Genomic DNA, 13,328 nt, shown 5'->3' on the forward strand with positions numbered 1-13,328 from the left:
GGTCAGCAATTTCAGTTGATTCATTCCCTTAAACATTTCTCAGATCTGTCACCTTCTCACCATTTTTGCAGCTACTCTTACTTATTAGTTCAGATTCATTTTTCATTTGGAGTATCAAAGGAGTTTTCTAACTCCTTTCTTCTGATCTGTCTTTCATACTGCCACCAATCAGATTGGTCACACTGCTTGCTCTATAGAAAGAAGCCCAGACTGCTTAGCCTGCAGGATGCTTGTCATTCTCCTTAAGTTGTGAGGTCTTGAGGTTATAGACTGTCTCATTTTTCTGAGTAACATGAGTACTTAACAGGTGTTTGGTAAATAAAAGCACTCAAAAAATGTGGATTTTCTTCAGCTGTATCAAGACCCTTTCTGCCACTTCTCAACCCTGCGTTAATAACTGCTTACTCTTGCCTAGAGCAAGACCATCTCCTCTCTCCCCACAACTGATAAGGCTAAACTTAGATTTCATGCTTAAGTTTTCTGTGCATATATCAGCCACAGCAAAATTAGCTATTTCTTTTATGCTCCTGTTGTCTTTTATATATCTATTGTGGAAGTAGCCATTATCAGTTGTATTTTTTTTTATTTTTTATTTTTTTTTTAAGATTTATTTATTTGACAGAGATAGAGACAGCCAGTGAGAGAGGGAACACAAGCAAGGGGAGTGGGAGAGGAAGAAGCAGACTCATAGCAGAGGAGCCTGATATGAGGCTCGATCCCATAACGCCAGGATCACGCCCTGAGCCGAAGGCAGATGCTTAACCGCTGTGCCACCCAGGCGCCTCCAGTTGTATTTTGATTATTTTTCTGTGTTGTCTTCAAGGTTGAGTGCTCTTTAGTAACAAAGTTTATTTTATTTTTTTAGGAACAATGTTTATTTTAATTATCCCTGTGTACAGTTTTTAGTAAATAGGCCCTCAAAAAATGGAAATTGAATTAAAAGCAGGCTTACAATTTATAGTTTGAGAACTAGAACAAAGACAAGATAAAAACCATTATTATGAAGTCATAGTACATGTGCTGCTGAAGGGAGCATAAGTCCTAGTGAGCGATAGTTTTTTAGCAAACATTTTTGCCACATTTACTCTTTTGGTTATGAATCAGACTCAACTTCTGGAACAGTATTATTTGGTTTCAGAAACATCTGCGTGACTCCTATGCCCGTATTTCCCTTCTATTTGAAAAAGCTGAAAAATTCAACAGTTTCGCACTAAGACATTAGTTGTCAAAGTGTGGTCTGTGAACCAACAACACCAGTATCACCTGAGAACTTGTTAGAAATGCACATTCCCAGGCCCTGCTTCAGACCTATTGAATCAGAATCTTGGGATGGGGCCTAGCAGTCTGTGTTTTAACAGATGATTCTGATGCATAATAAGGTTTAAGAATAGCTGCTCTAGGATTCTGCCATCTAAGAAAAGTTTTGCTTTTGACATATAATAACAAAGTTTCCAGGGTGGTTTCCACTATGAGCTATTTATGCTTTGGAAATAATTCCTCAGAAGAGAAGACTGGGACTATATTACCTAACATTCTGGGATGTGATTCAAAGATTGAATATCCCTATGTGCAAACTATTTGCCTCTGGTTTCTGGGAATGGCTGTTTAAAAGAAGGCGGGTTTTCTACCTCTTTCAGTTCAAATGTCTAATATTCAGACTGTCAGCTTTCACCGCTTATGTTCTTGGTCATTCTCATGGGGGAATATATGATGATGAAAGAATGAGATGAGGGCAACCCTCTTGGGTCCCCTCCCTCTTCGGGAGCTTTGTACTATGGCTCAATAAATGCTTTGCTGCCCACCACAAAAAAAAAAAAAAAAAAAAAAAAAAACTGAATTGTATCCTCCTCTGAAGAATGAGATGAATTGTGTTATGTTTAAGGTTTAAATCCTGATTGGATATTGTCAGGGACAGAAAGTGAGTTTGTTATCAAAAGTTATACTGAATCTAGGGGCGCCTGGGTGGCTCAGTCGGTTGAGCGTCTGACTTTTGGTTTTGGCTCAGGTCATGATCTCTCAGGGTCTTGAGATCCAGCCCTGCACTGGGCTCTGTACTCGGTGGGGAGTCTGCTTGAGATTCTCTCTCACCTTCTCCCTCTGCCCCTCCTCCTGCTTGTGTGCTCTTTCTCTCTCTCTAAAATAAATGAATTTTTAAAAAAGTTATATTGAATCTATAGGCAAGTGAATTTCACAGAAAAAGTAATTAGTGAAGGTCAGCTTTTCATTATAATTACCCATGGCTCTGAGACTGGTTTCTTTAATTGGAGTATTCAACCTTTCTAGCATATTGTTTTCATTTTGCTTGTAATAAATCCAAACTGGAGGGTCAACTGAGGCATGCTTTGTAACTGTATCCCCCCACCACACACACAAAAATTGGTTTTGGCCTCATAGTTCCATTTGGGTATAGTTCTAGATTGGCCCGTAGCTATCTTTTGGAATAGGAGAATTTTTATGAGCATTTGATTAAATATATAAGGGTTTCACTGTTTGAAACCAGACCTTTCATTAAGAGCACCTTTTGAGATACAGCTGATTTATATGCATTTGTCTATTTCCTTTGGATGAGACATCCTTGGTTTTTAATGGCTAGCAAAGCTAGCTTTCTTCCTTTGTGTACTAGCAGCTTGAGTACCATTTGTGGAGTTAAGTAGATTTCCTAAAGTTTCCTAAAAAGACTAGCTTGATAGCAGTTTGTGGCTATTGTATTTTTCCCCTTGGACACATCCTTAGTTTTTAAAAACTAAGGTTATAGTCATTTTGATATCAGTCAGAATGGGACCTGATCAATTATATTTAGCTTCACTTTCTTTGTTCAAGATTAAATTAAAATGCTTCTTTCCTTCTTGGAGGAGGAAATGTTGTTAGTCCCAAGGGGTGTCTTTAATAATGAAGCTCTTTATTTGATGTCCGTAAAAGACTTAAGTGGCCAGGATTTTGTAATAAATAACATAAACAGAGCTTTCAATCTTTTGGAGCCCTTAGGAGGACGATCAGAGTCCTCAGCCCCTTGGAGCATGTTACATATACACGAAGAAATACAAGAGTGGACCAGAATTCTAAATTTTATTATTAATTGCTGGCAACTGTATCTTATTTAATGTCACTTTCCATTTGAAACATATTTAAATTCTTTGGGTCAGTGGTTTTCAATGCTTTTATTCCTTTGGAAAATTGAAAAATTAAGAAAAAGTGCAGTAGACAACCCCTCTCCCCCATGGGTGAGTCTTAGAACACCCAGGGCTGGTTTAAGTTGTCCTTTGTTACAGACTAGAATGCTTGCACAAAATGGCCACCTATAGGCCATATGCACCCCAATGTTCATAGCTGCATTGTCCACAATAGCCAAATCATGGAAGGAGCCGAGATGCCCTTCAACAGATGACTGGATTAAGAAGCTGTGGTCCATATATACAATGGAATATTACTCAGCTATCAGAAAGAACGAATTCTCAACATTTGCTGCAACATGGACGGCACTGGAGGAGATAATGCTAAGTGAAATAAGTCAAGCAGAGAAAGACAATTATCATATGATTTCTCTCATCTATGGAACATAAGAACTAGGATGATCGGTAGGGGAAGAAAGGGATAAAGAAAAGGGGGGTAATCAGAAGGGGGAATGAAACATGAGAGACTATGGACTATGAGAAACAAACTGAAGACTTCAGAGGGGAGGGGGTGGGGGAATGGGATAGACTGGTGATGGGTAGTAAGGAGGGCACGTATTGCATGGTGCACTGGGTGTTATACGCAACTAATGAAGCATCAAACTTTACATCGGAATCTGGGGATGTACTGTATGGTGATTAACATAATATAATAAAATTAAAAAAAAATGGCCACCTATATTATTACATTTATAGCCGTATAGTTAATTTCACATTGTTTATGTGAACTTCACCATGGCCTTGTGAAGGAGGTAGGAAATAATAATCCCCAGCTTTCAGATGAGGAGACTGAGGTTGAAGAAGTTGAAGAATCCAACCTAGATGTAAACCATGCCTCATTTCCCTGTAAGGTGGGCAACTCTCAGCTTACTAAAAGACCCACATCTGTCCACTCATTCAATAGCAATATGATTGAGACACAGATGTCTAACCTGGGGTCTGGGACACCCCTGTATTATAGGAAAATTTTTGTTTGTATTTTCTGGGATGAGACAAGCCCCATGGTTTCTTTTTATCATACCTCTAACCTTTTTTTTTTTCCTCCTTTCCTTTCCTTTTCCTTTTCCTTTTCCTTTTCCTTTTCCTTTTCCTTTTCCTTTCCTTTCCTTCTTTTTTTTTTTTTTTCTTTTTTGTCACTGACTTTTAGACCCATGGATCTAGGTAAATCATGCTTGTTTAGCTTCTCAATGGTAATTGACAACAGGACTGAATGAAAATCCTTGTTGAAGATCAGTCATATCAGATGCTTATCCATTCTCTGTCCTAAAATAACATTTGCATAGAGGTTTACAGTTAACAGAGCTCTTCCATATAAACTACATGACTTAAAACTACCCCATAAAGAAGATGGCATCATTCCTGTTTGAAGAAACTGCTCAACGTTAAGAGAATTTAAGGTGTGGTGGTACTGACTCAAAGGCTGACACTGTTAGACTGAAATTAAGCTTAATCTGACATGGTCCCAAATCCTATAACTACCATTTTATCTTACATTCTGTGAATTTACAGTTTGGCCTGCCCAATGTTTGGTATCTTCCCATATATCATTGCTAAATAACTTGATTTGTAATCGGTGGGATTATTCTTTACTTTTTTTTTTTTTTAAAAAAGGAGAATCTTACACTGCCTCTTTCTATTCTCATTACTCTTGGGCTTTCCATATTGTTCATATTATCTCAGATTTAATGGTTTATAACTCTAGTAACATTTCGCCAATTCCTTGAGTCCACACTGCTGCTATCATTCTCCCCATTCTAGTTTGCTCTAAGGATAGGAAGGAATGAAGAATTCCCTTCTTTTTCATTGCATTCTGCAATCTACTTCCATTCTGGTTCTAAATTTATTTTAAAGGTTAATCTTTTGTTGTTTCTTGAAGTTGGATTCTACTTTAGAACTCATTTTGGATGTAACATTTCTGCTTCCCAGCCTGTTGTGGAGCAGTGCTAAAGGCTACTGCATGTGGCCTGTTCAGCATTATGTCTGCAGAGACTTATAATAATAGCTAACATTACTGAGTGCTTGCTATGTGCCAGGCACTGTTTTAAGCTGTGCTATTTCATTTAATCCTTACAATAACACTATGAGGCTGCTACTATTATTAGCTTCTTTCTACAGATTAGGAGAAGCTCAGAGAGGTTAGGTCATTTGCCTGAGGTATATAGTTAGTGATTGCACCTCCCGACAATCTGATTTTAGAGTTTGCTGCTTTTAATCACTAAACTACATAGTCTCCTTCAAACTGGATTTCCCTGTTTCTCCAAAACAGAAGGCTGGCTAAAATGCTGAGTAGATTTCTTTAGCCATTTGGATGGTATGCTTTCTAAATAAGGGGTGGGCCCTGGCATAGAAACTAGTGATGAGGATAGTCCCAAACCTTTGTCATGTCTGCCTGATAGAGGTAGCTGTGAAAGGAATAGATTTTATTTTGGGGAAATAAATTTTTGTAATTGCTGCTATTTCTACCTACAGATCAGACTAGTCCATGGGATCAGACCCAGATACTTCCTTCCTGCTGCAGAAAATGAGGTCATCCCATTTTCATCCATTCCCGGGGTCTCAGGCCTGCTTTACTAAGCCTTGATGGTTACGCACAGAATAAGTGCATATGGATTTATGACCTGTCTTTGTTGTTAAGGAATAGTGATAATAATTCTTAAATTAACAGTAAGGATAGGGAAGATGTGGGGCGCCTGGGTGGCTCTGTCAGTTAAGCATCTGTCTTCAGCTCCGGTCATGATTCCAGGGGTCTGGGATTGAGTCCCAAGTCTGGCTCCCTGCTAAGCGAAGAGTCTGCTTCTCCCTTTTTCTCACCCTCTGCTTCTCCCCTTGCTCGCGCTCACACACACTCTCTCTCAAATAAATAAATAAAATCTTAAAAAAAAAAAAGGGTAGGCGAGATGTGTACAGCCTGTGTATACAGTCTTGTAGCAGTTCACAGTTGTTTAAATAGATTTGAAATACTATGCCTATAACCACAGTTAGAGATCAGCTTGTCTTGCTCAGTCTTTCTTCTTTTTGATGTATATGTTATGAGGGTGTGTTTGGTGGTGAGATGGGAGGGGGAGAGAAATGCTCTTTTGTCCTTGGCTGTCATTTTCTCTTTATTATGAGGCATGAAGGAGACAACAGCATGAGCCACCCACAGGGAATTAGTAGTAAACAGGGGCTTGAAGGGAACAGCTGTTTAAAAAATAAATAAATAAAAGGTGACAAAAGCCTAGATTTAAAAGCCTGGCCTTGGCAGTAGTCCTCCGAGACAGAGAGAGGGAGAGAAGTTAGTCTTATCACCTGTTCAGCGATTGCCCTGGAGGTGAGAATTTCAGCTGTAAAAATCAGTGATGGTCTCAGGTCCTGTGTGGGACTAGTTTAACTTTTTTGCTTCCTTAGGGCATATGTAAAAGCAGTTTTCTTGGGATTGGGCTCAATTTGCTCTTCTGTGTTCCCTTTTTCTTCTCACCCGCTGCTACATATCTACACATCCAGTTTTTCCTGCCAGAGAGCTCCTCCTTTTCTCCGGCTGCTAGCCCCAGCTGTCATCTTCGCTTCCCATCCCCCATCCCCAGTTATGCAATTTTACATTACTGCTTTCCCGGTTTTACTGTCTTCATTTTTTTATACTGTGCTTGCTGTCCTCCTCCAACCCTAGCTTCTAGTCTCTCCCTTCCCCCAAACCTCTGACCACCTTTCAGCTTCCTTTATCATTGTTGAACTCAATGCACTTTATTAGTACTTTCTCAAACCTGTTTGAGATCTGAGCCCTGTTACATGTTACAGTGGGTAGAGATGATGGTGGGGAAGGGGTAGAAGGCTGTTTTTCCGAAATTCTGGCTTTTTCCAAAATATTGGATGGGCTTTGACCTGGAGATCAAACAGATGCTTCTGCAGGCCTCCCAACTTTAGGCAGTCATGTCCTCTTATGTTGAGGGCACATACTTGATTGAAAGCCCTTGGTGATGGAAGGAAGGGCAGTGAGTCAGGCTCTGAGCCGTCTGCCTCCTCCTGCTACTGCTGCAAGCTGGTTCTTCTCTTCTGAATTGGAGCTAATTTTGGATGGATAATGAGGTAGATGGTTGCTAATAACTTTCCTTTGCTAATTGTGATTTCACGATACTGTTTAGAGAGGTTTTTTGTTTTTTCTTTTCCCTGCTGCTAGGAGGAGAAATAGATCTGTTTTCATGGATTTTTGATGTGTGTTTAACTATCAAGGAGTCCTGTGCTTGGTTTGGTTAGAGGCAGTACAGTTTAATGGAAAGAACCGTATACTAAGAGCTGAAGACCTGTGTTCTGATCCCATCTCTACTCAAGATTAGCTACCTAAGCAGTCTTGGGCAAGTCATGAACCTCTCTCTGTGCCTGTTCTATGAACCTTGTGAAACTATGTGAATGAAATGCGATGGGATGCATGTGGAAGTACTTTGTGAACTGTTAGGTTTTATAAAAATTTTACGTGCTGCCCTTTGTTAATTTGCCCCTGACCACAATATCAGAGAAATGTATCTAATGTTTTTAAATTCTTCCCTCCAATGAAGCCAGGCTTCTCAAGAGCAGGGTGATGAAATCATTAGAACTAGGGGGCAAACTTGCTTCTGAACCGTCTTTTCTTTTGTTTTCTCACTTTAATCCTCTGCCCCCCCCCCCCCCCCCCCCCCCCCCCCCCCCCGCGCGTGCGCTCGCACACACACCCACACATCCACCCACCCTTGCTTGGGGAACTCTTTGATCCTGTGCTTCTCAATCTCCATTTTTACTAGGATTATATAATTTTAAGGAGCTAGTGATCACCGTGTGCTGCACATTTCACTGGACAGGTCCTTGCTTTTGGTAGTCAGAAATTATTAATTCATTAATTACATTTAAGTGATGACAAAAAAAATACCTTTAACTTTTAAATAACTACAAAAAACTTTTTCTGTTTTAGTAAGGGATATTGACCACAGTTGTGGCAAATATTAGGAAACTATGCTTTGGCTTTGGACACACCTGGATTTCAGGCCAGACTCTTTCACTGTTAGCTTGTGACTGTGGGCAAAGTACTTAACTTTTTTGGGCCTTAGTTTCCACCTTTAAGGGTGTTATGGTGGCGCCTATCTTATAGGACTGTTGTGAGGAGTAAATGAGGTAACATAAAGTGCTTAGCACATTGTCTAACACATAACCCATACTTAAAAAATGTCACCTGTTGGTGCACATGGCTAATAATAAATAATAATAGCTTTCAGAGAGCACATAGATGTCTGTTGTTAGTGTTTTAAGGAATTTTAAATCTTGTTTTTGGATGAATTTGTTTAAATATACATTATATAATTTACTAATTCAAAGAACATTTATTTTTTACTTAGTCCCATTTTCCTGTATGCAGGTAGAAAATTAAACTGAATCAGATCAGCATTCCTTCCTCCTCAGTAGTGAGTCTTGCCCAGGGGTGGCAGTGTCAGGTTGAGTGACTTGCTTGGTTCTGTGCACTGGAAATTGTGTTCAGGCTGTTTCTCAGCTACCTTTAAATTATGTAGTGTTGGGATTTGCGATTACACTGGAATTGGATGGGTTCTTGGGGTTCTGGACATACTTGCAGGCATTCCTTTTACATTAGCTTAGTCAGTAGTTTGATAAAGAGGCTTAAATGTCAGCCTGCATTTCAGAATGGGAAAAATACAGAACAAACCCACTAACAGGTTTCTAGAGCATGATCAAATGGATGATCCCTGACTTACTGTGGTTCAACTTAAAGCATTTCAACTTTATGATGATGCAAAAATGATACATATTCAATAGACACCGTAGTTTGAATTTTGATCTTTTCCCAGGCTAGCAATCTGCTGTCCCTTCCTCCCTCATGGTGCTGGGTAGCAGCAGCGAGCTGCAGCTCCCAGTCAGCCATGCTGTCACAAGGGTAAACAACCCATACACTTAAAACCGTTCTGGACTCATACAGCCATTCTGTTTTCATTCTCAGTGCAACGTTCAATAAATTATATGAGATACTCAACACTTGTAAAGTAGATGTTTTGTTACATGATTTTGCCCAAGTGTAGGCCTGTGTAAGTGTTCTGAGCATGTTTAAGGTAGGCTAGACTAAGCTGTGATGTTCTGTAGGTTAGGTGTATTAAATGCATTTTCAACTTCAGAAAATTTCAACTTACAATGGCTTTATCAGTATGTAACTCCATCGTAAGTTGAGGACAGTCTGTGCATAATCACAGTGTTTGAGAAGACATAAACTCCGCCAGTTCCACAGAAAATGTGAGAATAAGAGCGCTTGTAATTTACACTTAATGATTGAGAGTGTGATTCAAACAGAGTACTACTCTTTACTGCTCCCTAGGGATTTACTGATGACCAGTTTTCCGTGGTGATTAAACCAGTAGTAGAATGAACAGAACCAGCTTCCTTTACCTGTCCTTCTATATTAGTTGGCATTGACTTTGATGATTGGGCAGGTGGCAGTTTGTGAAATTAATACCTGGCTCCTTGATTACCACTTTACCTGGAAGGGAGCTCAGCTTTTCATTGCTGGAGATTGGTGTCTCCTTTCTGAAATTCTGAAACTTCCCTTGCATCTGAGAGTGACATCTTTCTGGCTTCTTGAGGCCTCTGGTAGATGGTTCCTTACAAGGAACTGACACAGTCTGAAGAGGTAGTTTAGAATAGCATTTTCAAGGCAGAATATTTAGTCTAAGGCTGTTAATCACTGGATTCCTGTCCTCCTCAGATTCTCAGTGTTTTATGAATTGAAAGACTAGCATGAATTTGGAGGTCTTGGCCTCTACTTAAGTAAGTATAGTACCTCTCTTAGGGTTCTCAGGTCCATGAGGTGGAGTTTATTTCCAAAGGCAAGTACTTCTATGAATATAAACAGAAAATTCTCCACTTAGTAACCTCCATTTTTAGCCAGCTCCTTTACATCCTTGGCTTCTGGACTGTAGGAAAACTGTTCCGTTTAATTTAATACCTTTCTTTTGGAATGTTTTTAATCTGATGTCAGTAGATCCTGGCTCCACTCTGCTCATTAGAAAGAACCAGCTTGGTCCCCGGAGAAATTGACCAGCCACTCTTGCCCTGTACCTTGGGATACTGCCTGAATTAGTAGAAATGCTGATGAACCCCAGGTGGAATAAATGGGTGAGAGAGAGTATGCTTGCACTGTGATTTAGTTTATTGTGGACCCTACTCCCAAGTTCTTCAATTAAGTCTGGATTTTCTACTCTCTTTCTGCCATTGCCACCTTGTCTTAAGGGAATGTAACCTAAAGCAAATTGTGGACAAGTGGAGGTAGGCATCAATTTCAATTCCTGAACAATGCCTGGCAATGTTGTTGAGGCCTAGCCTTCACCATAGAATTCAGTTCATCATTACATATTTCTTATTCTTTATGAACTGGCCTCTAGGAGCTAGGCAAGTAAACTATGTAGACAGAGCCTGTCAAGTACCATGGTAATTTTTAAGACTGACTTTTCAGGAGAGTTCTCTAGTTGTATGAACTTAGGGAATTGTGGAAGGCATTGTCCCTCTGTTGGCAATGAGTTGGATTGCTGTTATTGTTGGTTCCAAGGCTGAGCTGACAACTGTAGTAGTTCTTAGTCTGAAGTACAGACTGTCTTGTTTTCCCGTGCCTGAAGGTCTGCATTCAGGTAGAGGCTACCTAGTCACAGCTAGCTGGGCCGTTTGTTTGCCGTAGACCAGGGAGGAATAGCATGTGGGGGTGGGGGGAGTCCATCCTGAACTGAGGATGGAATTCTGCACAAGAGGGAAATATGCTACCTTTTCGGTTGAAATTTGAACTTTGGTTCCCAAGAGAAGGCGTCATTAGGTCACTTTATATTTCTTGTTGAGGCCCACAAAAGGCATTGCATCTCTAACAAAGTGTTCACCCATCCAAAAGAGAGATCCTGACTTGGCACATAGAACTACTGCCGCTTGCGGTTATCTTTCATCACTTGCCTGAATTTGAAAAGGTAATGGTTTGTGCTCTACGGAAAAAGACTCTTTCCTGAACCCGAGGCTTTCTCATTCCTACCAACTGGGCCCATTGCTAAAACGCTTTCCAGTGGGCTTGCTTCTGCCTGGCTAGCACCTGGGCCGCCCCAGCTTGTAATTAGCCTGCCTTTGCTTCATAAGCTTCCCAGGGTGGTTCTTCTTCTAAAAGCTTGTATGAAATGCTATTTACTGTCTCTTTATAGTTTAAAAATGAATCCTTTTTGTTCTTTGCAACTCATTTGCTTTTTTCTTTTCTTTTCTTTAAATTACTATTAACACCTGTTGATTCTTTTTTTTTTCTGATTGGCCTGTCACTGCATTCCTGCTCCCCCTCCCTCTAGCTGGGTTTGTCAAGTCGCCCATGTCAGAAACTAAGCTCACTGGGGACGCCTTTGAGCTGTACTGTGACGTGGTCGGGAGCCCCACGCCAGAGATCCAGTGGTGGTACGCAGAAGTCAACCGGGCAGAGTCTTTCAGACAGCTGTGGGACGGTGCTCGGAAGCGCCGTGTCACCGTAAACACCGCCTACGGGTCAAACGGCGTGAGTGTGCTGAGAATAACCCGGCTCACCTTGGAGGACTCTGGGACTTACGAGTGCAGGGCCAGCAACGACCCCAAGAGGAATGACTTGAGGCAAAACCCCTCCATAACATGGATTCGAGCCCAGGCCACCATAAGCGTCCTTCAGAGTGAGTCCAGCACCCTACAGTAGTAGTACTGTAGTCATTAGAGGTGGCCCGATGACCCTTCCCTTCTGCTTCCTTACCCTCTTCCCCAGTATGATCGCTCACCCCACCCCTTGTCTTCGTTTTTTCAAACCCACGACCCTTCTGGTTGTAGTGTATGAAAACATCTGTGGCAACTTTTTTTTTTCTTTGCCGTCCTCTCTACCTCCCTCATCCCCCAACCCTTCTCTGTGTCTTTCTCCTCAGGAACAAAGAACTTGGGGAAATCCGTGCCTGTCCAAAATCATCTGCAATGGGAAAAGGTGGGGAGGGAGAACTGGGCGGGTGGGGGAGCTCAAAAAACCACAAAAAACTCACAAAACCAGGCAGTTAAACCAGGGTAGTGTTGAACTGTTTCTTTCCCTCCCCTTTAATTTTGTAGTAGGTTTCCTGCTATCCTTTTGCTGATTTATTCTCTGGTGCCTTTTTATTTTTGTTTCTCTCCCCAATCTAACTACTTTTTATTTCTTCTGTTCATCTGTTTGAAGCTCTCTGAGTAGCTGCCTTCACCTCTATGGTTTTGAGTTTGTGTCTGCCCAGCTTCTCCCCTCACTGTGACTTGGTGTCATCCTGTTCTGTGATAGGAATGTCGCCATAGGTGCGGTGTGGTGGTGTGTTTTGGTTGTTGGGTGGCATGTAAGCTTGGATATTTCCATAGTTCCAGCTCTTTTTCTTTTCTAAAACAGTGGCACGTGCTTCTCTGATAACAGCCCTCCACTACAGCAGTACACTCCTTACTGGTCCTGCCCATCCAGTCTCCTGTTCTCTTAAAAGCAGCAGCCTGAGATTTTCTCCATACATCTTGCTGTTAGGCACCAGGTGACACTAAACTGCAGAGTATTTTTTTTAAACCCCATCTTGCTGTTTCAAAGTCAGAGTTGCATCTGCTTCCTGTTCACAGATAGTTGGACTCTGATGACTGACTGTTGTTGGCACAGTGCTCCTCATCCCAGAGGCTGGCAACCCCAGAAGTAGTTTGGAAGCCATTCACACTGGCCTGTTCTTGTATTTTGAAAAAAGAAGAAACTAAATTCCAACCAAGTGATGAGGGAGAGCGAAGCGGCTAGCTCAGAGTTCTTCCCTTCCTCTGTTGTAGCAGGTACAAGTAAGACATTAGACACGGGAGCTCTTGTGGCCACCTCTCTTTCTGAAAAGTGTCTTGCTACTTGTACAGTGGGAAGGAGAGGGAGGGAGAAGCCACCAGTGAGCTAGTGCTCCCGGCCAGGAAGAGTTAGTTCTAGCCCCACACCTGACCTGATTATAATTGAGGGAGCATACTCTACTTAATGGAAAGATCCTTTGGGTTTTCTCCTTCTCTTCAAGAACTCAGATTTATAGCCAGTTCTGGCCTAAGGAACTGATTAATTTAGAAAGAATAAGTAGAAAGAGTAAAAACACATTTATGAGGAATTTGGTAATAACACAGGAAATAATAGGACATGGGCCCTGAGTCTGTATA

General features: G+C 41.2%; 1 protein-coding gene across 6 annotated transcripts in view; it reads left to right on the forward strand.

Annotated features, from left to right (window-relative positions):
- NPTN (neuroplastin) overlaps positions 1-13,328 on the forward strand; it is a 68,123-nt gene that overhangs the window by 23,425 nt on the left and 31,370 nt on the right. For all 6 annotated transcript variants that reach the window (XR_004625494.1, XM_034660694.1, XM_034660696.1 and 3 more), the window contains exon 2: positions 11,486-11,833. Coding sequence is in view for 5 of the 6 variants with exons in the window: in XM_034660694.1 (XP_034516585.1) it covers positions 11,486-11,833 (348 nt within the window). In the remaining variant the exon portion in view is untranslated. The remainder of the gene's footprint in view (positions 1-11,485; positions 11,834-13,328) is intronic.

This window comes from Ailuropoda melanoleuca, chromosome 5, assembly GCF_002007445.2.
Source record: "Ailuropoda melanoleuca isolate Jingjing chromosome 5, ASM200744v2, whole genome shotgun sequence".
Taxonomy (NCBI): domain Eukaryota; kingdom Metazoa; phylum Chordata; class Mammalia; order Carnivora; family Ursidae; genus Ailuropoda; species Ailuropoda melanoleuca.